Source organism: Erpetoichthys calabaricus, chromosome 13 (genome assembly GCF_900747795.2).
Source record: "Erpetoichthys calabaricus chromosome 13, fErpCal1.3, whole genome shotgun sequence".
In the NCBI taxonomy this organism is placed as follows: Eukaryota; Metazoa; Chordata; class Cladistia; order Polypteriformes; family Polypteridae; genus Erpetoichthys; species Erpetoichthys calabaricus.
In genome coordinates, this window is record NC_041406.2 from 42,127,290 (window position 1) to 42,152,901 (window position 25,612).

The following is a 25,612-nucleotide window of genomic DNA, read 5'->3' on the forward strand; positions in this document are numbered from 1 at the left end:
CTACATCTTCTTGAACAAAAAACATATGTGATTAATCCTTTCAGGGCAAAATTTTTCATAAAGTTAAAAATATTTGTCTTTTTCTCCCTGCCCTATAAGCACACGGTAAACTAAATGATACTAGCAGATATCTGCCAGAAATGCTGGATAAAAATAGAATAAAATTAAGCAGGCTTTTAATTGATGAAGCATCCTGTGGCAAATGGCTAGTTGTGCCCATGCCACAGCAACTTCATCGGGTATCCACGGCATGATCTACAGAGCTGACTTTTGTGAGAAGCTTTTAAGTACACCTGCCGCAGTAACGTCTTTGTGTGTCTGACTGACCTGCTGTGATTGCTGGAGCTCCATCACTCTTTCAGCACTTTGAAAACGCTTTTTGCTTTTTGTACTTTTTCATTTATGCTTATTATCTGGAGCATTGCTTTGGTCTTCTGAGAATTTTCTTTTTATTATTTTACACTGCAGGTACAGGCTTACTGTGATTCCTTACATTTGAAATATCCATACAGGTGGGTAATGCACAGACAGACATAAAGAAGTGAATTTTATGTATCGATTGCATATAAAAATATCCCTTCACTACTGATGGATGTTAAACCTGATTAAGAAGGGTTTTACCTGTCAGCATGGAATTAATATGTTATCTCAGAGCTCAACACATCTGGGTTCAGTCACCCATGTCTCTGCCTGCATGATTTTGCCTTTTTCCTAATGCTGCTTACATTGTGTTTAATGGAGAGGTGGGCAATCCATTTTCACGTTAGGTTCACTTCTATCATCTACTCAGTGTGTTTTCTTTTCTTCACACTTTTCGCCTGGAGATGTGACACAGTAACATGCTGACATTCCACTTTCACTTTTTAAAAATTGGTGATATGGTTTGTAGTTGTAAGGAATTTTCTCATGGATATGGGTCAGAGAAATGGTAAAATGCTCTTTTCTCATCTATACCTTTCCCAGCAACTTGGAGACTTTATTTACAAGTGAGCTCAGTCACCATCTGCTTGAACAAATATGGCTGATTTATCTGATTTACAATAAATTATTGTACACCTCCCATCAAAAACAGGGGACAACATTGTAGTGACCTTTATACCCAGAATAACGCAAAGTACACTAAAATAATAATGGGTTATTTGTTAGATAGGCTAGAGGGGATGAGTGTAGGAAGAACACACTTAACAACACAATAAAACAAGATGCAGCCTCTCTGGGTCGATGACCACAAGTGCCCATTTACCAGGCAGGATGGCTCACCCACTTGCCATCCTCAAACTACTGCTGCCTCTCAGTATTGAGACCAAGGTTCATGTCCTGGGTCTTCCCTGCATGGATTTTGGCTGTTCTCCCTGTGTCTGTGTGAGTTTTGTGGTCACTGGGGGGTGCTTGACACAGAGGCTCGGACACAAGTATAAAATTAACAAAAGAGTGTTTATTGGGGGAAACTCTTCCTTTATAAGTGCTTCCAATTTGTTTCTTTCTTAATATTTAGTACTGAATGTTTTTTGTAGTTGTGTCACATTAAATGGTATCTGTATACTGAAAATACTCTAGCCACGACTAAAGACAGAAACTGTACACTAATCATTTTTACCAAGTGAACCTGATTTTTTGGAAATTTGGACCCAGATAGTGCTGTAAGGCCTGCGTATTTTGTTTTAGAAATTACTGCTTGATTAAATGTTGCCAATGCAGATTTCACACAAGTACAGTATTTCAGTAGTTAACCATCTGTGTCCCTGCACCCATAAACCTGCTTTTATGCTAAAGGGGTAGGCCTCTTCATTCTCTGTGCTAGTGCTATCACCAGGACAGTCCTGGCATCTGCTGGGTTGCCTGTCCACTAGAGTTTTGGGGGAATACTACACAGCCCATTCTCTGGGCCTTGGATGCCAACATCTATAGCCCTGCTCTTTCACCCAGTAGAGTAACACAGCATACGAAACCCTGGCACAGATCCTTTCTCTCTTTTCTAAAATGCTACTAGTCCCTTCCCCTACCTGTACCATCTAAGCCTGTCACAAAAAATATCCTCTTCACTGGGCCACAAATCACAAGCCATTAAGATGAGCTATTAACATTTTTTCAAAGTCAGTCAGGTGTGTGTTTGCCGTCTTATTTAAAAAAAAAAAAAATTATTAAGTTATACCATAACCAGTTCAGCCTGACACCACTATTTGTTAGAAATACAGAAAAACAGAATACTCCTGGCAGCATGATGTGTGCAATGCATACAGTAAATGATGCAATTATCACAACCACAACTTCCCCTAAAAAAGAAACAAAAAATTTTAACAAAATGATTGGACAGTAGAAAAATTCAACAATATCATATCTTTGTGCAAAATAAGATACTTAGACAACATACCCATATACTTTATGAAAATTAATAGCAAGCATTTGGAATATAACAACATAGTTAAAACTTACAAACAGAAAAACAATTTCACGGTAAAAAACTTGAATTGAATTGTGTTAATATATATAAAAGATAAACAGTTTTCTCCTAGATGACAGTACTGTCACAAACTTACTCTGAAACAGGATACTCCAAACACAGGAAATTAATTTCAATCGGAAGCAAAATCTCACTGAAAGCAACTAGACTAGAAAAACCCGTACCAGCGAAAGACAGCATAGGAGAATCCTGCCTCATCTTTAAACATTCCGCTCCTTGCTCTGTCATTAACCGTCAATGATTCCTAAAGATAAAATCCAAAATCTGTGCTCTCCATGTGTCAGGATTTGTTTTGCTATTCGTTGTTTAATATTCCCCAGCCAGGCTGGTCCGTGTCTTACACCCCATATTCATGGGACAGACCCCTGCCAAACGGAACTAAATTAAGTGGGTTTGATAGCAAATGCTATTTTGTGTCTTGTTTATTGCTTCAAGAACTTTTCATGCTGACTTCTCACCTATGTATTTCTTTCTCACTCTCTTATATTACATACCCATTTCCTGTCTTTAAATCTTCCTGTGACTCTTCTTCAGTGTATATGAAGAGATTTTACTATACAGTATGTTCTGTAAATTCTCCAAAACCCTGGTCTCTTCCTCCCACACTGCCCAAACAAAATTCAAGTTTCCCTCTCACTTTCCAAAGATGTGCGTGTGTGTGTTAACTAGCAATTCCAAATTGACCCTGATGTGAGTGATAATGTGGCCATGTAAGTGACAGGTCCCTGTGATGAACTGGCCTTTATGTCCACTTGTGGGTTCTTTTCCTGATTGTAATGACTCTGAATGTAATTTTGCCAGATCAGATTTAATAAGTATAACAAAAATAATGAAAATAATAGTACTTTTTATTTATGTAGCACCTTCTCAAAGTGCTACAAAAATATTCAAAAGTGCACATTAGGAATACAAGAACGAAAAAAAAAATCACTAAATACTGTACAAATTAGCATCAATATATGAAACACCAATCAACAAAACTCTACATTTTTTATTAATACAAGAAAACAAAAGGAAATTAAAATAGTTATTGACACAGAACTCTTTCATAAGAGTTATAACATAAGGACAGCAACTGAGAGGAGGTACGAATGTCAGTTTAAGTTAAATGTCTTCCTGAATAGATGGGTTTGACATTGCTTATTAACAGAATGGAGTCTGTGTATCTTATTAGTAATGGAGTAGGTTACTTATGTTGTTGAATGCAAGACCATCTGTAGCTTTAGGTAGGTAAGCAAAAAGCATTTTGTATTCAGTCCTAGAAGACAGAGGGAGACAGTGAAGACTGAACAGAAAGGGCATTATGTGTTAACTGTTGTGGGCCTGAATTAAAACTCTTCTAGCAAAATTCTGGACCACTTGGAGCGGAGGGAATCGATTAGTGGGGACAACTGCTGAAATTCAGCCCCAGCCTGATGTTGAGTGGAATCACTGTAGGAAAATAAGGCGTTGACTTGAAACAAGTGGCGCTTCTCCAGGACATCAGGTACATGAGAATTGTCCATTACTTACCAAACCTTTAGCTTTGTAGGAGTCACCAGAATGCCCTAAGAATTTCATAATTTATTTTATTTTGCTTCCTTTATAAAACTGTATATTCTATCCCATTCCTTACGGACTTTCTTTCCAGTGAGGAACTGTGTAAATGGACAGCAAACAAGCATAGACTAAATCCAGTGAAGAAACCAGACATTCTTCATGAAATTTCAACAGTTTTAAATAACAGCCAAGAGGCAGAATGTCCCTTTCGATCCACTAGAAGCCCATGTTCCTGGTTATTCTATGAAATGAGACTCCATTCCAGAAACTCTGATAAAAGTGAGACTTTTGAACCAAGCACAATGATTACATTCTAGTAAATTATTTTATAAAGAATAATTTTATAGAATAGATAAACATGGCCACAGAATAAAAACACGTGCATTTTTTGAACTGTACACTAACACAACTGCAGCATAACATCAAAGGAACTGGAAGGTAAACAGCAGTGATTTGTAGGTGTCAAGGCTTAGACCAGTGAAAGGTTTTTGTACGCTTTGTCAAAAAGGTTACAGAAACTCCTATAAATAGCCTAAGGAGTATATGAATCTGTATGTTGTGAGCCTACTGTGTAATCCGCTCTTTACTTACCCAGCACTGCCCTTAAGAAAGTTCATTTTAGCTACCGAAAACATCCTTTAGCCAAAAGAGAAATCCATTGCTCAACACATTCTGTGATTTTCCTAAAGGGCATTAAACAATGAAGTACTGAAAGGCTGCTCTGAAAGAAATGTTGTGTGGTTAGATGTGGATGAAATGGAAGTGTTATAAAATTGGCTGCATTACATTATGTAACATATGAGATTGATTAACATGAATGCTATGATATGCTAATGAGAATCGTTAAAAAGTATAAAACCTGGCACAAGAAATGTCAGGAAAGTGACTTTTAAACTTCAACTGAGAAATCATTTGCTTTCATGTACAGTATTTGTTGTCTTTATGTTTTGCTGGGATTATTGTTTATTGTAAGTAATAAATGTCACTTTATTTTTGAGTCTCACTCAAATAATACTCTCTGGTTAAGGACCAGAGCTGGACAGAGAGCAGTAACAGACAACCAGATAAAAACTCAAGCCATTCAGCTTGCATTATAATCTTCAACACAGATGCCCTGTTGAGGACTTCTGATGATCTACTTCTAGCTGCTGACTCTGAAAAGTATGCCATCTTAATTCTTTTGGACCTGAGCACAGCATTTGACACTGTCGATCACACTGTTTTTCTGGATCGGCTAAAAAATAGTGTTGTCATTCAGGCTACTGCACTAAAGTGGGTTGTCTGTTATTTGGAAAAAAGAACATTTTCGGTTATAATGGGAAATTTTCACTCCTCCTCTACAACAATTGCATGTGGAATACCTCAAGGCTCCATCTTAGGCCCTATTCTTTTCTCCTTGTACATGTTCTGGTTTGGGTACATTTTTCAGAAACACATCATATAATATTACTGTTATGCAGATGACATACAGTTGTACCTTCCACTTAAGCCCAGTCAAGGTGATGATCTGCAGCTTATTTCGAATTGTTTAAGGGAAATTAAATGTTTTGGATATCACTGAGTTTTCTTAAACTAAACCAAGACAAAACAGATGTTATCATATTTGGGAATCCGGACTCTGTGAGAGTTATAGCAAATGATTTTTGTTCGTGTTGTCAGCCAATGTACACAGCCATGTAAAAAACCTGTTATTTTTGACTCTGCTCTCAGATTCAACAAACAGATAAACTCGGTCGTTCGTGTTTGCTTTTTTCAACTTAGGGATACATCAAAGATCAAACATATTTTGTCTCAAGGATCTGGAAATAGTCCTTCATGCTTTTATTTCCTCACGTCTTGGCTATTGTAACTCTCTCTACCTGGGTATCTGTCAGTCAAGTTTATCACACCTGTAGTTGGTCCAGAATGCAGCTGAGAGGCTTCTAAATGGTACCAAGAAAAGAGAGAGCGTCACTCCTGTGCTTGCATCCTGGCACTGGCTGCCTGTTAAACACAGAGTTGAATTTAAGGTTTTAGTATTTATTTTTAAAGCTCTCCATGGTATAACTCCAACCTATATCTATGACCTTGTCAGCCTCCACCCTACCTCTCGAGCCCTGTGGTCCTCTGATCAGATGTTTGTAACTGTTCAATGCTCTTGGTTGAGATTTAAAGGTGACTGGGCCTTCTCTGCTGCACGAAGATTCTGAAATAGTCTTCCATGTTTTATTTAGGCATCCCCCACATTAGATATTTTTAAGTCAAATTAAAAAACATATTTATTTTCTCAGGCTTTAGAGTTATTTTAAAGACTATGTATTCACCAGTCTTTTCTGTCTTGGTGTGTTTTGTATTTCTATCAATTGACTGTATCTCTCTCCTTCTATTTCTTTCTTAATCTGTTAGTCATTTATTCCTTTCAGAATGCATCTTTTTTACTCTTCTCTTTTATTTAAATGTTTGGTTTGTTTTAGTTGATTTTATTGTGCAGCAAATTGGTTCACACTTGTCTTTTAAATATGCTATATAAATAAATAAATATGAAATAAAATAAATACAAACACATTTTCCACATTTCCTATTTCTGCTAGTATGGAGTCCACAGGTTTTCTCCTTGACGGTGTTGGTGTCCTCCTGTGTCTGTCAACACTAAATTGCCCTGAAGTGCATATGCAGCTGTTCATCTGTGTGCCATGTGTGTACTGGCATCCTATCTCATTTTGGTTATTGCCAAATGCAGATTACTAGGGCTGTCAGCTCACATTTCACTACTTACTTATACTTTGAATATATTAAAAAACTTAACCAAAAGAAAATCCTGAAAATTAAATGTATAACACTGTTAATTTCAGCTGTGTGTTGCTCCACATACGGTGCTGTATTTTGTAGGCAGTATTTTACACATCACTACATATTTTTGATCGTTTACCTTGCATCATCATTAGTGAGACAGGTAGCATTTTGCTTCTTGAAAATACAATCCACAGCAAAATATTCTGCCATAGATTTTTCTAAACACTGCTCTTTTCCTGGATCAACTGTTATATTAAGTAGAAGGCTATGATTACCTTATTTTGTAATCCTTCTTCTCCACGCTAAAAGTATCTTTTTATATGCACTTCTACTCTCACTTAAACCTGGTTTACCTGACTTATTGCTGTTTTAACATTCATCATATCAAAGCATACGGTGGTTGTTTTCATTTCTCATCAACAGCAGCAGAAAAAGACTGAGTTATGTCTGATTGGCATTTTAAATTTTCTTTGCCTTTAAAATCATGCTTCCACTGGGATCTATCATTAAAAAACAGAACGTTAATTTTCACTCGTACGCAGATGACACTCAATTATACCTTTCTTTTACACCAAGTGACGTTTCTCAGATGTTGTCCTTAATTAGATTTGTTAGTGAGTTAAAGGAGTGGATGGATGAGAACTACTTGTCTTTGAACACAGACAAAACAGAAATGTTATTAGAGGGAATGATGCTGATCACAACAATATTTTGTCATTATTTAACTCAGTTGGAATCACCATTAGTTTTACTGAATCTGCCCACAGTCTAGGCGTTATCTTTGACTTTAGCACGTCATTTAAAGCACAGATTACAAAACTGTCCAAAACATATTTTTTCCATCTTAAAAATAATGGAAAATTCAGGCATTTTCTAAACATGTAGGATACTGAGAAATTAATTCATGCATTTATTACAAGTAGGATTGACTACTATAATGCAGTGTTCTCTGTCTGTTCAAATGTTTCTTTATACAGCCTTTAGTTAATTCAAAATGCTGCTGCAAGAATTATTACAAGAACAAGAAAATACGAACACATAACTTCAGTTCTTAAATCCTTACACTGGCTACTGGTTAAGTTCGGGGCAGATTTCAAAACCCTCCTTTTAACATAAAAAGCCTTAAATAGCCAAGGCCATGCTTTGATATCGGAACTTATCATTACTTACAAACCAAAGCGCAGAATTAAAATCTCAAGATGTCGGTCTGCTTATGAGTCTAAGGATTGATAAAATAACAATGGGAGGTTGAACTTTTAGTTACAGGGACCCAAAGGTGTGGAATGGTCTGCCTGCTACTATAAGAGGTACATCTTCAGTCTCAGCTTTTAAATCCCGGCTAAAGACTCACTACTTCAGTTTAGCATACCCTGACTAGAGCTGCTGATTAGCTGTGCATACTGCAGCTCTGTGGTTAGTCATTAGTACTAAAATATAAGTAATATGATATTTATAATCTGTTACTAATGCTTGCCTATTCTGCTTCTCTTCTCGGTAGAGCAATCTGTGCCACTGATCTACTGCCAAGTTGTTTACCTGTCTATGGAAAAGTCACCTCTGATAAAGGAACACTGGAATCATTGGGTGGAGGGTCCTTCAGATTGGCTGGCCTTGCATTGATTCAGCTCTGGAAATGCCAGTAGGGGGAGGCGGCTTGTTGGTCGAGGTCTCCTGGACTCTGAACAAATCTGTATCCTCATATGTGATAGGTCTGTATTTAGTAACTGATATAAGCTATTCTTGCATTTCAATTTCTAGTTTGTACTATTGTATCGTATTCCTGAAGTGGCACTGATTGATTGGCCATATACGAACTCTGTGAAGAGGATGAAGTATATTGTTTTGTGTATTGTATTTACCCCAGCACATTAAGGATGTTCTTGTTCATGTTACACACCTGAAACAGGAATGTGCTGTACATGTAGTACCAAAATGTTTAAATTACATTTAAAAAAATTCATACAAATGCATATTTTTACATAAACCTTCAAATCTGAATTATTTATTAATTTGATGATGCTAGTCAGGACAAGCTATACCTCCCAGCAAGTCTGAACTGGACAAGTGTGTAATGAAAATGGGTGAATGAAATAGCAGATATTTTGACAATTTACATAATTTCTACGGCATGATTACCTTTAGAGTAACTTCTGACAGTCATTTGAACTTTGACTCTTGCATTTCATCTGTTGTTACAACTTCTTTCTAACATTTTGAAACCTTAACATAGTTGTATTTTTATCTTTCCTTCTATGACAGCCAATCATGACACATAACTCAGTATCCATACATTTCTCTGGTGCTGGAAAAAAAGAGCAGACTACAACTGAATACATCTTTGCTCCACCTCATAACCTTATAGTGGCTTCTCTCTTCAGTATAATCTTCTGGAAACCATTATCAACACATAAATCACTATTGAGTACCCCAGAGTACCTCAAAAAGCTGCTTACACTGTAACAAGGTCATGAGGCATATGTGATCTTTTAATGCTAGTTAGTTGCTGCAGTGTTTGCAAGCTTTAAAGTGCTACTTCTTGTGAGGACGACTCTACGACAGCGCCTGTGGGAAAGCCACATCTCTAATAACTAGTAAGTCATTTTAAAGTTCAACATTCAAATCCAGACTAAAGACTCCACGCTTTTCTGTGTCATTCGGATTACTTCTGATAATGGCACGGCTAGCTGTACTGATTTTACTTTACTTAATTATTACACTTTATTCTTTCTCTATTTTAATGATTATTTACAGCATCATTCTGTTCCTTTGTTAAGTTATATTGTTTTCGATAATACTCAGGAACTGTGCTCACTACAGATTGTATAGTCTAAACTATAAAAGGGTTTAACTGTCTTTGTTTAACAGTTACCAAGCTCTTTAAAAGACCAACTTCCAAACAAAAATACACTGCAAAACAAATCTTCATAAAGACAGTAATTGTTAATTTATATATTTTTTTATTCATAAGCACTACAGCAATTCACTTTACAATAAGTAAAAAAAAATCACAACTACAAGACCTTTTCTCTTTAAATAATTAGTATTAGACGCCAGTCACTGCCTGGGTGTTACGCTAAATACACAAGTGAACAGACACATATTTTTAGACAGTTACACTGGAGACTTACTTACCAGGATTACAGTCAGTAAGGAGAGAACAAATAGATAGAAGAACCTTGGAAATGGTCAGTGCTGGACTCCAATTGTCCTTGAGAATATCCAAGCAGATCACACCCTGGCTGTTAATATTACAGTGGTAGATACGTGTTCGAAAAGTCACCTAGAGTATAAAATAAGAACAGAAATTATATTCATAAACTCTGTCATTGTCATTACGTAACAAATATGACCATATGGATTTTCCTATATAACCAAATATTTTCCTATTTTGTGCTCACTAAATAATTACTATATACCAGTGGGGATCAACCATGGAGCAAACCAAAAGCCCCCACAAACTCTTCTCCGTCTTCCCTGGTACATATCAGGAGTCTCAGGACACTTCACTGCTGGATGTCTGTGTGTGTTGTTGATAGTATGACTTGTACACATTTAATACAATTATAAACTCTTTTCAAGTGGTGAATTTGAGAACCATTCTTGGAGTGCAGTATTGCAGTTTTATGAGCGTTCTAATTCCTTTAGGGTCCCTTCAGTGGTTTTATTCCATTTACATGCCTGTATAAACCAAGCATAATTATTCCCAATATCATGGATACGCTCCAAATACCTCTAAACTTAGCTCTGCTGATTATTGCTTTCTAGGTTAGCACATTTTCAAATATAACAGCCAGCATTTTTTCCCTGACCTCCAATTTACAGTGTGGAAATTACACAGAGCATTGCAGATCGGCATGCAAGCCTTTAAACGTAGTCATGAAAATACCACAGATGAAAACAAATTTAATAGTGTTTCTAGCTCAGGTCTACTGTTACGATTACAATGAAAATACTGCTTTTTTTGACCTTTAAATGAAATAATTTTACTAATTAAAAAGCAAACTATAATAACAAAAGAATACAATTTCTAACAAAATAGTATTTCAACTAACTAACTAACGTCAGCACACATTTATGTCACGGATTGGTACCAATACTGTTATCTCCATCCATCCATCCATCCATTATCCAACCCGCTATATCCTAACTACAGGGTCACGGGAGTCCGCTGGAGCCAATCCCAGCCAACACAGGGCGCAAGGCAGGAAACAAACCCCGGGCAGGATGCCAGCCCACCGCAGATACTGTTATTTCACTTTATTTTATAATATGAGGAAATCTTCTCAAAACAGGGATATTTAATATTTTAGCACATTACAGTTCATAAATTCTCATAATTATGTTATTAACTTATATAGTCTAGTGCTTCCTTACAAGGAGGTGGCAGAGGAAAATATTTAGCACAAGGACCAGGAGATGAGTGAGAAAGAGATCTCAAATACTTAAAGTCTCTTGTCTAAAATACCTTTCCCAGAGTCCTGAAGCAAAAATAAAAGAGTATTTAAAAAATCTTCATCATTTATCCAACGCATGGATGTTTGAAACAGTATAGTACCAACTTTAAATAAAATAATACACAGAATGACTGATCATGTGGTAGCAATGGTGCACAGTAACCAACAATATTGCCTCAAACATGTCAAAACACAAAATAATGATGTCCGCAAAGTAAATGTTTATTCTTTGAAGATGTTATTGTTATAATAACTAAAATATACTAACATGTTGAACACACAAAAAAATTAAACTAAATACCAATGCCTAATACCTAAAACAGAATCAAGGTTCAAAATAAACACATAAAAAGTCCTGACTCAGTAAATGCACCAAAATTTGTTTGTGATTATTGAGAAACTTGAACACTGAATGTAGTGCAACACCATTTAAATACCATCTGAGTGACAATGTCAAGTGACACCACCTCCCATGGCAGCAATGGGAGGCCATTACTAACAACAACGAGGCTGCTGGTAAAAACTTTCAGAACTGTGACATCCTCGATTGAAAACTACAAATGAGATGTTGACGTAGTAAATTAAAAAAACCATAACAATTAAAAATGCAAACAGTGTTACAATAGACATACTGTATCAACACAAAACAAGTGCAGAATACAGTTGAGGATACACAAAAACCCTAAATCATGACAGTGGCTACAATAATGTTTTCTTTTAATTTCCAAAACCTTAAAAATATTGTCAGTATGTTATGTTGTAAACACTGGAGTCTGAGTGGATGTTACATAGATAAAATAATTGTGACATGCTTTGTTCATTTGATGCACAATAGCTCTGTTTAAACTCATTACACTTTATTTCATAGTCTTTACAATGCTCTTTCCCCTTTTCTTCTTCTGTGGTCAGTAAACATTAATATCAAGACTTTTTATCTTCTTTCCCTGGAATCTGACCTGCTATTTAGTCAAATTCAGACATTTCAAATCACTAAAATCCTATTTTTATCAGTGTAAAATATTAATATGACAATGCCTGCTAAATAAATGTTTCATATTAAGTTTTTTCTATTATGTAATACTCTGAAAACCAAACTGAACCCTTGCGTGCTTGTCTTAAACTTCTACAGAGCATTGAGTACAGGAATCTTTGCAGCACCGTATTTGTGTTACTCTATCTACTGCAATGTAGAAGGAATGCATTTTGAGATGCAACTATTAATAAACTGCATTGTTTCTAAATTCTCAGAGATGCTGCAGCGTACATTATAGCAGTGCTACACAGATACCTTTTCTCAGTGATAAATCATCAAAAAGTTTGCAATGCCCTACTGTATTGATTTTTTTCTAGCACCTCTAATTGTTCATTGACATTACCATGATTAGTCATCTGTGTCTACACTGTGGCGTTGCATCATGCACTGTATTGTTGATGCATTTTGTTAAAATGTACACTTTGTGGACCAGCGTCTCCATCAACAAATATTTTATTGTACTATAAAATATCATGACTATAAAACTGAAATGAACTGAACAAGAGTTAATTAAAATGAATTGTTTCATTAATTTCATTGACTTTGTTTTCCAAGTATTGGTAAGTAAATGCAAAGAGTTATAAGTTCAAATCCAAAGTGGCTGGAAGAAAGTGAAACTACATCTCTATATATACATAAAATCCAACGTCTGTCTGTCTGTCCACTTTTCACGAGAGAACTACTTAACGGATTTAGATTTTTAATTCTAGAATTTGCTTGAACATTCCAGATGATTTTGTGACTTCTCTCATTGTGCTAAGTATCATAGTTCGCTTGCAGAAGCAATTTATTTGCGGTACTCCGAGACAGAGGCTACGTGCCAAGGGGAGGTAGAAGAGTGATGTCAGGAGTGGGGAGCCGGGCAGAGCCCTCCTCACTCATGCGCCAGCCCCTGTTTGAATCACTGCACCTCCAGCCAAGTGTTGGAGCGTACCTTGCATCTGTTTAGCTGGCGATACCTGTTTTGTTTATTGATTTTTAAAGTTTGTCCTGTTTCACTACTATGCACACACACACACACACACAGAGGTTAAATCCCATTATAGTGAATACTGAAGTAACAAAATTTTCAGAATAACAAATACTTTTTATAGCCCGGACAATAGGACATCATGTTAAATGAATCTCATTTTTAAAAAAATGTAAATCTCAGTATAACAAACGTTTTTCGACCAAAAATGGCCACCGAAGATAATAATGCGATGTAAAAAATACTCAATGCCACTCTTACATTTTCCACACCAAGAGTTGTGAAATTTCCAGTCTCGGGCAGGCTCAGTGGGCATGTAGACGTGACACATTGCCGAATTCTGAGTCAGTGCTCCACCGAGTGTCCGTGTGGGTAGTTGTGTTGTGTGCTGATACTGTACTACTGGAGTTTCATAGCACTTTTCAAAGTTTGAGCAAAAATAAGCAAAAAAAATTGAGAAACAGCATTAGTTTATGCTGAAAGAAAAATGAACAATTCTGGAAAAAGCTGATTCCAGAATGAAAATAAATTACATGCAAAAACATTTTGCAATCACAGCTTCATCTTCATCTAAGGTCTCGTTTTCATTCTGTATTTCTATTTTAAAAAAATTACATGTAAAGTCTCATTTTCAAATAAAATATTTTTTGCAGTTTAAGAAGCAGTTTTTTTTATACAGGTATTGTCAAGCTTGGGTCACAGAGTTGCACGAGTTACAGGAAGATGAGTCCAAGTTTTCAAAAAAAATACTGGCACTTTATTACCGTTTAGAGAAGGAAGGTACAGTCTCAAGACTTCATTAAGAAATGAAGCTGTTAAGAGCTGCGGCACGGGTAATCGTCCTGCATTAGCTGCCATCTTCAGATTAGAAGAACACCAGCAGCTCAGAATCACCACTGTGGCAGACATGGTCTGGAGAAGACAGATCAGAAGAGTGTGAAGAAGAGCAGACCAAAGTTAAATGTTAAACACTGTGCCAATTTCCCATATTCGTTGTAAAGAAATTTCTGTTACAACGAAATATTTGAATGGTCCTGTGAGTTTTGCTATAAGTGGATTCCACCATATAAATGGTAGTACTTCTGGGTCATGCAGAAATCCTGTTTATTAGGGAGTGCATCTCCCTGCAGCACACCCTTGTGGCACCCATGGTCCCCAGCAGGGCTGTGTTCCCGGACTACATCTTCCGGCATTCCCTGCTGGTTCATTTCTGCTGGGCTGTCCGTCCATGCCCTCTTGCTGTTACTTCTGGGTGTGGCTCCTTCCCCTCTCCTGGTTGGGATGCCCATCCAACCCATGTGGCATTTACAATATTAAATATATATATATATATATATATATATATATATACACACACACACACACATAGGGGTCGTTCAAAAAAAGTTTCCGCACCTTTAAATGTTCATTGAAAATGGTGAAGGCGGGAGGAGTAGTAATTGGTCATGTCAGAGTGTCATGTGACTAGTTCTGTCTGGCTATTTGACTGCCCTTGCAGTTTAGTATAAGAGTTGTCACCCTGTGGTGAAGATGGCTGATATGGGGATAAAGTTTTCTCTCGTAGAGTAGTCTATGAGTGGATTAAAATGTTTGAAAATGGCTGCACTAGTGTGATGGATGCAGAACGCTCCAGATGTCCAGCTACAGACACGACCACTAGGAGTGAAGAGAGAACCCTGATGTGAAAGCAGCGGTGCATCAGTGGCTACGCGCTCATCCAAAAACATTTTTTGTTGATGCCATTAAAAAGTTGGTATAACGCTGGGAAAATTGCATCACAAAGGAAGGTGACTATGTAGAAAAGTGATGTAATTTGTTTTTCAAATTCTTAATAAACAGAGTTAAAAAAAAGAACCAACACATTGTATAAATCTAAGTTAGAGACCATTTTTATTTTACTTACAATGATACACATTAGCATATTTCAGTTACTTCTGCCTTTAATGCAGATCAGGAAAATTTTTTTTCACTGCAATTTACAGATTTGCAGAAGTATATCCTAAGATGAAGCCTGTCTTAGTGTGTTGACTCCATAATTCCACTTTCTGAATATTACACCAACAGTTCATAAAATACAGAAGAAAATTAAAAAGGCAGTTTTGTGGCGTGCCTAAATTAGTCTTTTTTTGAGTGTCCTGACCAGTGCTGGTACCTGCTCTGTAACGAGGCTCCCTTAAGAAGCTCCAGTATCATATGACCCCATGATTGCAATGACACTAGAAAATGGATGGAGGTTAGCCAGTAGAACGTATAGTTAAACTAAACGAGAACTACAGCTAAACACTGGAACTGTTTACAGTGAAAAAGTACCTCCATTATGGCTGTCCAGAGTTCCACTCTTTCAGTTGTTCTTTACAGCTTAATGCTTCAGTGTAATAAGAGCTTGGCAGCAGGCTGATTGTCTTACTGTAAGAGTAAGCCAAGTGTTACAATGATTCAATTGAAAAGATAATGTAGAAGGGATAATTACAATTTATACAAAACCATATGTCAAGAAAAGCTACTGATCATTAACTAAGATTTATTTATAATTGTTATATTCAATAGCATACTCATAAACCATCTATCCATTTTCTAAATCCCCCTCAATCCAATGCTATGGTAGCAGAGATGGGGCTGAGGGCACAAGAAAGGCTCTTTAAGGGGTGCCAATCCATTGTAGAGATCACACATCCACATAGTTCTGCTAATTTCTTAATGTTGAAGGAATAATCAGGAGAAAAGAACAGAACACAAATATATTCTCTTAAGAGAAATACAATTTGTGAAAAACCATCTGTGTTAGCAACAGCTGAAGCGCAGGGTGATTGTCCCAGGGTGACTTAAGTACATTTATGTTCAGTTTGAGAAAATATTAAATAATGATAACATTACGAATAAATACATTTTGTTTGTACTAATGTAACACAACCTGTTGTAAGGATATAATTAGCATAAATGTTTGCAGAGAATAATCCTGAGGCATTTTTTGAGTTTTCCTTAACCTGTCGAGCTGCCATATAAATTAATAAATATAGGAAGGTGCTCTAATTAAACATTTCACCTCTACCCATAATAATGTAAAGTACTGTTACATAAACATGAATCTAACAAGCCAATAATGCGTACATGAAGCATAAAAACAACTTGATATACTGACATATGTTACTTAGAATAAGCACAGATGGAATGAGCATTCTGATGTGAACTGCTACATTGAGAAATTGTGAGTTATACCATTTGCTGAGAGTTTAATCTTTTAATATTACTTAAAATGTATTGTTAACCAATTCATTTATGTGTTTCTCATTTCCGGTAAATTCAAATTTTAATATGGTGACTGAAATAGCAAATATGGTTCCTCAAAGAAAAAGCATAGGGGTGATAACAAAAAAAAGCAAAGGTAATAAGAAAAAGCAAAGGTGATAATAAAAAGTGAGAAACCACACTAGTAAGAGAAATCCTCAAAACACAAGCGTGGGTACAGCTAGGAGATGTGTACTTCACGGCAGAGGAGCGTTCCCAGGGGAGCCCTGCTTATAATTCATAAAATATTTTGTTAACATACTTGTGGATACGTCATGGATATTAATAAATGTGTACTTTTAGAAAGAAAAATCGAACACGCAAACTAAAATTGTACAGAAGCTTTTATTTTTTGGCGCAATTTTTGTAAGTCTCTACAGTTCCAGTGCAAGAAAATGTTCTGGTGTATGGTGGTGAAAGCAATCTTTTCCAATATCTATTTCACTTTTTCTCTGTCCATTTTTTCTACAAAGTCTTTGATAAAACTCTAACATGCAAAAAAAAAATAAAGAAATTAATAAATAAAAGTGTCCATTCACCCTGCCTGAAGCAAGTAACTAGTCATTTTGTAGAATTTCCAATTATCCAGCACGGGGCACAAGGCAGGACACACACAGCCCTGGACATGGAGCCAGTCCACTGTAGGGCCCACTCATGCACACATCTATCTTGACAATTGGGGGCTGCCAGTTCACTGAACCTGTGGCAAATGAGGAAAACTGGAGTACCAACAGGAAACCCACGCAGGCAATTAGATGACTTGCAAACTACACACCGACACCAACCAGCCGTAAGTGCAATATTAATCGGTAGTTTTAAGTTACAATAAGTTTCACAGGTTCTTAAATGCTAATTTCATTTTAACTACACTGTAACAATAACAATTTAAAAATATGGAAGTTAGGCTTTAAATTCTTTACTATATATAAAGCATAGTTTTTGGTATACACTCACACATGCCTCTATTTTATTTGCAATGCTTACCCAATAAAAAATAAACCTATTTTTATTATTGGTGTTAGGCAATGATAGATACTGACACAGAGAGAATGATGTGGATGGGTGATAGAAATAAAGACTTTACACTTTTAGAAAATATATCCATATTATGTATCTATTTATTCTTTACTTATTTAAGTGCAGAATAACAAATGGCCCAGTTGGTGTCAGTCCATCTTGGGCAATACTCTCTGACCTACACATCTTGGAGCTGTGGAAGGAAGCCAAAGTGAGCATGAAGCGTGCAATCAGACTTCTGATTGACTTCATGTTAATACATTTGTTACTGTTACCTATAGGAAGAGCGTTGAGTAGTCGGTCATAGACCACAGACATACTTAACATACATACGTTTGACTACAGGGCAAACAGACTGACAGAGGCACAACATCCATATCCATTTATGTAGCACTAATCTATCTGGATGAAAATAACACTTATAGGAGAATGCTATGGATGGACTTTCACTCAAGATTTCAATACTATCATACTCCTGAAGGTGGTAGAGAAGGTCCGGGCCCTTGGACTTCACACTACTCAGTGTAACTGGATCCATATCTTCCTGACAGGTTGAGCTTAGACTGTCAAGTAGTCTCAGTGGTGTACACTCATATTGTGTGCTCAGTCCATTACAAAACGTGACAGAAACTCCATGTATCACTAAGGTTGCTGAGGCAGAAGAATAGTGGGTTAGATTAACCAGTTATGATGAGGCATCCTATAGGGAGGAGTTTGAACTTCTCAATGAATGGAGCAATAACAACAGAAACTGATTAAGGACTTCTGGAGACTTCTGGAGGGTCATACACCAACTGATATTTATGGGGTTGTGATCAGAGCAGATACACTGGGGAGTAATGTACATTTTAGCAATTCGTAAAATGTGTAATGCAATTGACCATTGCTTATTTTACACTCATACAAGCAATGGGATATTTTTCATAAACACTAATCCTGGGATCACTGTAGAATTATGTCACATTGTTTCTGAACTAAACAAGAGAGGCCCACTGAATTAACAAGCTAATTAATAGGGCAGGCTCAGTTATAGGACACACTCTGGGCCCCCTGGAGGTATTAGCAAAGGAGAGAATTAAAACAAAACTGAATGCCATTATGAACAATGCTGCACATCCTCTCTTTGACACACTAACACTGAGGACGTTCAACCAAACTAATCATTCAGCAGATGTGTGTCAAGAAATGTGACTGGGGCTCCTTTACAGCAACAGAAAAAAATTAAATATTAAAATAATTCTGGGTGCTTTTAAACCAGTGTTTGCATCTGTCTATTGGTTTTCACAGGACAATAGCGCCACCAAGCGTCCATATATATATATATATATATACATATATATATTAGTCACACACAAGTGCTTGGGGAACAGCTTAACGACCTGGTTTGCTTCGCAACAAAACCCGCAGGGGGACAACGGCAGTGTACTAATCTTTCTTTCTTTGCTTCCTTAGAAAGGCTGAGACATCGCCACCGTAAAGATCGCCCGGAAGGCTCTAGAAGACGCACACTTCCGGGTTCCTTCCTTCCCTCTGCTTACCCTTGATGACGTCATACTCCCACAATCCACCACGATTATCCCAGCATTCCACACCTTAATATCCGGTCCACCACTATATACTGTCCGTCCTCCCTCCCTTCAATGTCTTTTGAGTTTTTTGTAGAAAAACAATTGACGGCATTCTTTTTGTTACAGTATACGGGGCTCAAACCCCAAAACTTTATGCTTGTTTCTGTCTTTTATTACTATATATATATATATATATATATATATATATATACATATATATACATATATATATATATAGTTAGGTCCATAAATATTTGGACAGAGACAACTTTTTTTCTAATTTTGGTTCTGTACATTACCACAATGAATTTTAAATGAAACAACTCCGATGCAGTTGAAGTGCAGACTCTCAGCTTTAATTCAGTGGGGTGAACAAAACGATTGCATAAAAATGTGAGACAACTAAAGCATTTTTTTAACACAATCCCTTCATTTCAGGGGCTCAAAAGTAATTGGACAATTGACTCAAAGGCTATTTCATGGGCAGGTGTGGGCAAGTCCATCGTTATGTCATTATCAATTAAGCAGATAAAAGGCCTGGAGTTGATTTGAGGTGTGGTGCTTGCATGTGGAAGATTTTGCTGTGAACAGACAACATGCGGTCAAAGGAGCTCTCCATGCAGGTGAAAGAAGCCATCCTTAAGCTGCAAAAACAGAAAAAACCCATCCGAGAAATTGCTACAATATTACGAGTGGCAAAATCTAGTTTGGTACATCCTGAGAAAGAAAGGCAAGCACTGGTGAACTCAGCAACGCAAAAAGACCTGGACGTCCACGTAAGACAACAGTGGTGGATGATCGTAGAATCATTTCCATGGTGAAGAGAAACCCCTTCACAACAGCCAACCAAATGAACAACACTCTCCAGGGGGTAGGGGTATCGATATCCAAGTCTACCATAAAGAGAAGACTGCATGAAAGTAAATACAGAGGGTGCACTGCAAGGTGCAAGCCACTCATAAGCCTCAAGAATAGAAAGGCTAGAATGGACTTTGCTAAAGAACATCTAAAAAAGCCAGCACAGTTCTGGAAAAACATTCTTTGGACAGATGAAACCAAGATCAACCTCTACCAGAATGATGGCAAGAAAAAAGTATGGAGAAGGCGTGGAACAGCTCATTATCCAAAGCATACCACATCATCTGTAAAACACGGTGGAGGCAGTGTGATGGCTTGGGTGTGCATGGCTGCCAGTGGCACTGGGACACTAGTGTTTATTGATGATGTGACACAGGACAGAAGCAGCTGAATGAATTCTGAGGTGTTCAGAGACATACTGTCTGCTCAAATCCAGCTAAATGCAGTCAAATTGATTGGGTGGCGTTTCATGATACAGATGGACAATGACCCAAAACATACAGCCAAAGCAACCCAGGAGTTTATTAAAGCAAAGAAGTGGAAAATTCCTGAACGGCCAAGTCAGTCACCTGATCTTAACCCAACTGAGCATGCATTTCACTTGTTGAAGACTAAACTTCAGACAGAAAGGCCCACAAACAAACAGCAACTGAAAGCCACCGCAGTAAAGGCCTGGCAGAGCTTTAAAAAGGAGGAAACCCAGCATCTGGTGATGTCCAGGAGTTCAAGACTTCAGGCTGTCATTGCCAGCAAAGGGTTTTCAACCAAGTATTAGAAATGAACATTTTATTTCCAGTTATTTAATTTGTCCAATTACTTTTGAGCCCCTAAAATGAAGGGATTTTGTTAAAAAACTGCTTTAGTTGCCTCACATTTGTATGCAATCGTTTTGTTCACCCCACTGAATTAAAGCTGAAAGTCTGCACTTCAACTGCATCTGAGTTGTTTCATTTAAAATTCATTGTGGTAATGTACAGAACCAAAATTAGAAAAAAGTTGTCTCTATCCAAATATTTATGGACCTAACTATATATATTTAATTTTCACTGAGAAAAACTTCAAGCAGTCCCTCCTGTAGATTACTGTCTTTTTGCTCCAAACTTCCTCTACTGGTATAGTTTTTGCATGACACACCATAGGCGAAGTTTACAATCTAAAGCAAAGACAGCCTGACTGTGAATCTCTAATCAAGGAAAGCATGTCCATAGCCTGAGAAATGGAGAGCTTGCCATAAAGCAGCAGATTTACATTTTGAGCAGCTGAGCTGTCAATAAACATTGGTGAATCTCAGGGAGATTTAACAGGAGACGTCTAACTCTCTCTTTGATGGCTGTTTCAATGGCAACCTTATTACATTTATAAAGACCCAACCATTTGCCATCCAGCGTACTACTATTTGACCTTCAATATTATGCTTTGAGAGGGCTACAGTGAGATCTTATATTTATCATACATAAAAAATATATTTAAATTTACTGTAGACAGAGAGATTGATGACTTAATATTGATTACCTTATGGATTGTTGTGAATACTGTTCAGATTCTGTTTTGAGCAGATCTGAACATAAATATTTTGCTTATGTTTATCATTACAACAGTGATATCTTCTCACCACTATTTTGTGTATGTTATTGTTATTCCCAGCACCATTTTATGTTCATTTTTTTTGTTTGCGGCCATGTCCATTGCCAGTCATATGGTATGCTGTTTTAAGATGGCACCATGGAATGCCTTGCTTCCCACCTTTGTGATTTCCAGAAACATCAATTGTTTGTGTGCCTAGAACTTTTTTTTTTTTAGTTTGGGAAACCATTATAGTTAAACAGATTCCAACTTTCTTTCTGGCTGCTTATTTTACTTCAGCATTTTGGGTGAGTAACCAGCATTTTTTTCTGTAGTTAACAAATCTGAGCCTGGCTTTAAACTTTATTTCACCCTGCTCCTTCCTCTCCTGCTCCTTTGTTTGATCACTCCATTCTAGTAACCATTAAGTTTTATGGAGTGTCACAACATTTATAACATTTATATCACTAGCTAGTACATACTGTATGCTAATGTATATACTGTCACAAGCGTTAGCAGGGCCCATCGCCTTTGGGATCCATCATTAAGGGGCACACAGGGGAAGGAGTTAAGTGTTACAGAGCTGCTTAACTATTCTTCATTTCCATCCTCATGCAAGAAGAACCCCAGCAGAGCCGCCACGTTACCCAATCTGAGCCTCCACTATTTAAATGGCTCACAGTCAGGAAGTCAGTGGAAGCAATCGGCCAGACACATGGCTGCTGTTCCTGACTGTACTGATTCCTTGCACCAGCACCATTAAAAAGAGCAGCCCGTCTTGATATTGTGTCGCTCTCTCTCTAGATTATAATTGTTATTTAGATTGTCTATGCTAGACCATGTCTAAAGCATACTAAAATTAAAATTACATTTTATTTACAAAATTCTAAATAACCGTCTTAAGAAAATATTTTTTTCTTTTAACATAGCTTGCAATTTCTATTTGAAACACTTTTCTTTTTCTAAAGTGGCTCCTATCCATCACAAAATAGTCACCATTAGAAAAATTCAATCTAGAAAACTGCAATTTAATTTCCACCTTACAAACTGTCCTGTTATTATATCCAAATGTTAAGAGTTCTCCAGAAAATAGAAAACTGACAAGCTTACAACATGATGTGACACATGTGCCCTAATTCCCTTTCAGAAGCATGCCAACTTTCAACTCTAGTGAATGATCTAGTCCTTAGGCTGTAACTCTGCAAACAGGTGGCATCTATGGTTTCATGCTTTTGGGAAAACGCTCTTCACACCCTTTTGTAGACTGAACCTTGGAACAAGGCGACAACAGACAGGAAGCTGCCATCTGTTTGGAAGGTGTTGCATGGCTAATAGTTCAGTTTTGCTGACAGGTGTTTTGAAAAAGAAGGCCACGGTTTACTTCACACTCTGCAAATTCGTAATTCTCCAAAGATACGTTGACAATTAGAGTTGTTTTAAGACTTAACAAAATACAGAATGCAAAATTTAACAGAGTAAGACAATTTTATACATGCATGAAATTAAACAAGTACGGAGTCATGTGAACAGCACCCACAATTAAATTAATATTTAAAACAGGGTGACTTGGATTCAAATCACTTTTTCACATTTTTATCCAATCATAAATTATGCATTCTATTAGTTACAAAACCCTTAACTAAATTAATGTTCAATTTCAAACACAATGCTTTACTAGTTTAGTTGCATACAGTGTACTAAGTTTAAAGGGGCTCCACTAAAAGGTACATTTTCAAATGACATTATCGCACACCATCTCTTTACTTTGGTGTGGTGAACATATCTGAAAGGCACTGGAAGCCTCATACCATCCATCCATTATCCAACCCGCTGAATCCGAACACAGGGTCACGGGGGTCTGCTGGAGCCAATCCCAGCCAACACAGGGCACAAGGCAGGAACCAATCCCAGGCAGAGTGCCAACCCACCACAGGACACACACAAACACACCAAGCACACACTAGGGCCAATTTAGAATCGCCAATCCACCTAACCTGCATGTCTTTGGACTGTGGGAGCGCCCGGAGTAAACCCATGCAGACACGGGGAGAACATGCAAACTCCACGCAGGGAGGACCCGGGAGGCGAACCCAGGTCTCCCAACTGCGAGGCAGCAGCGCTACCCACTGCGCCACCGTGCCGCCCAGCCTCATACCACAAGAATATTAAATCACCAGAAAATAAAAGACATATTTGCCACATGGCCATCTTTAAAGCAAGTGAGTATAATCTAGAGCTAAAATGTTTAAAGTTAATTTTTTCAAAAACAATTTTTACACGAGTCTGTCTGCATTAATCTTCAGTTTTCCGGTTTGAATGAGTCTCCTTGGTGTGATTCTACCCAACTGGTGACAGTTTAATTTTGCTTTTTTTATGACCCAACAAACAGATTTTACAGGATCATTAACGTGAACCGTAAAACTACTTTAGGCTGACATTACCTGCTTCCTGTGGGTGAACTGTTTAGATACAGTATTTAGAAATGACAGACACTTACTATGAGCAGCTAACAGATAAATGATTTGGAATAACTGTGAATGATACCAAAAACAAGCTGTTATAATAGAGTCAGACCCCATTACTGTCTGCACACTTTATTGTGCTGTACAGTCAATTTTACATGGATAAATTTGCCATTTTGCCCATCAATCTATAGCCAATAATCCATAATTACAATGGGAAAACATGTTTTCATAAAGGTTTGCAAATTTATTAAAAATCAAAAACTGAAATCCCTCATTCATAAAAGTATTCAGACCCTTTACTGTGACACTCCAGGTTGTGCTCAGGTGTATCCTGCTTGCTTTAATTATTGTTGAAATGTGCCACAAACCTGACTGAACTCCACCTGTGACAAACTGAAGTGACTGGACATCATTTAGAAAGACACATACCTGTGTATACAAGGTCCAGCAATTCACACTGCATGTCAGGACAAAAACAAGGCATGGAGTCCAAGGAAGTCCCTGTAGACCTCCACAATCATATTGTGGTGAGGCATAAATCAGGGAAGGGTATAAAACCATTTCTAAAGCTTTGAGCATTCCCAGGAGCACAGTGGCCTCAATAATTATAAAATGTAAGAAGTTTGGAACCATCAGGACTCTTCCTTCAGTTGGCCATACAGCCTAACTGAATAACCAGGGAGGAAGGACCTTGGTCAGGGAGGTGACCAGGAACCCAATGGTCACTTTAAGTCCTCTACTGAGATGGGAAAACCAGTTGGAAGGGTGACCATCTCAGCAACATTCCAACCACCAGGCATTTATGGTAGATTCACTAAACGGAAACCACTCTTAAATCTGCTTGGAGTTGGCCAAATGGTACCTAAAGGACTAAGAGAGGACAAGAAAAAGATTTTCTGGTCTGATGAGACAAGAATTGAACTCTTTTGGCAGAACTCCAAGCACTATGTCTGGTAGGACAGGTACTGCTCATCACCTGCCTAATACCATCCCTAAAGTGAAGCATGGCCATGGCAGCATCAGCCGTAGGGACTGGGAGACTGGTCAGAATTGAAGGTACCGTAGGAGGTATGCAACCAAAAACAGAGAGAGGTCTTTGAAGAAAACCTGGGGAGATGCTTCACCTATCAGCATGACAATGACCTGAAGGATACAGCCAAAACAATGCTGGAATGGCTTTGGGTTAAGTCTGTGACTGTCCTTGAGTGGCCCAGCCAAAGCCCAGACTTTGGTGGAGAGAGCTGAAGGTGACAGTTCACTGACACTTCCATCCAATCTAACAGAGCTCTTGCACGTAGCTTAGCAGTGAACTTTGGAAATTTAAAAAATGACTATGTCATATGTTATATTTTGTAAATGTTATAATTATGTAATGCAATCATGCTCTAATTCAAGTATGGGGAACTGAACATCAAATTCTTTACCGAGGCTTGCTGACAATGAGCTTTCTTTGGAAGTCAACCAGTTCTCTTCTCCTGAACCTTTAAAAAATCATCTTTTACTGGACTCTAGAATGGATTAATAGGATATCCTCCTACAGTACAACAACCGGTAAGTGGACAGCTGCTGCTTGGTGGGTGGGAGTCCGGATGGCTGTAGTCCAGTGATTTTCTTTCCCTTACTTTAT

General features: G+C 37.5%; 1 protein-coding gene across 1 annotated transcript in view; it reads right to left on the minus strand.

Moving 5' to 3' along the window:
• The window catches only part of ube2e2 (ubiquitin-conjugating enzyme E2E 2), a 470,591-nt gene that overhangs the window by 16,847 nt on the left and 428,132 nt on the right, over positions 1-25,612 (minus strand). Inside the window, exon 5 of the mRNA XM_028818175.2 lies at positions 9,905-10,052. Within this exon, the coding sequence (XP_028674008.1) occupies positions 9,905-10,052 (148 nt within the window). The remainder of the gene's footprint in view (positions 1-9,904; positions 10,053-25,612) is intronic.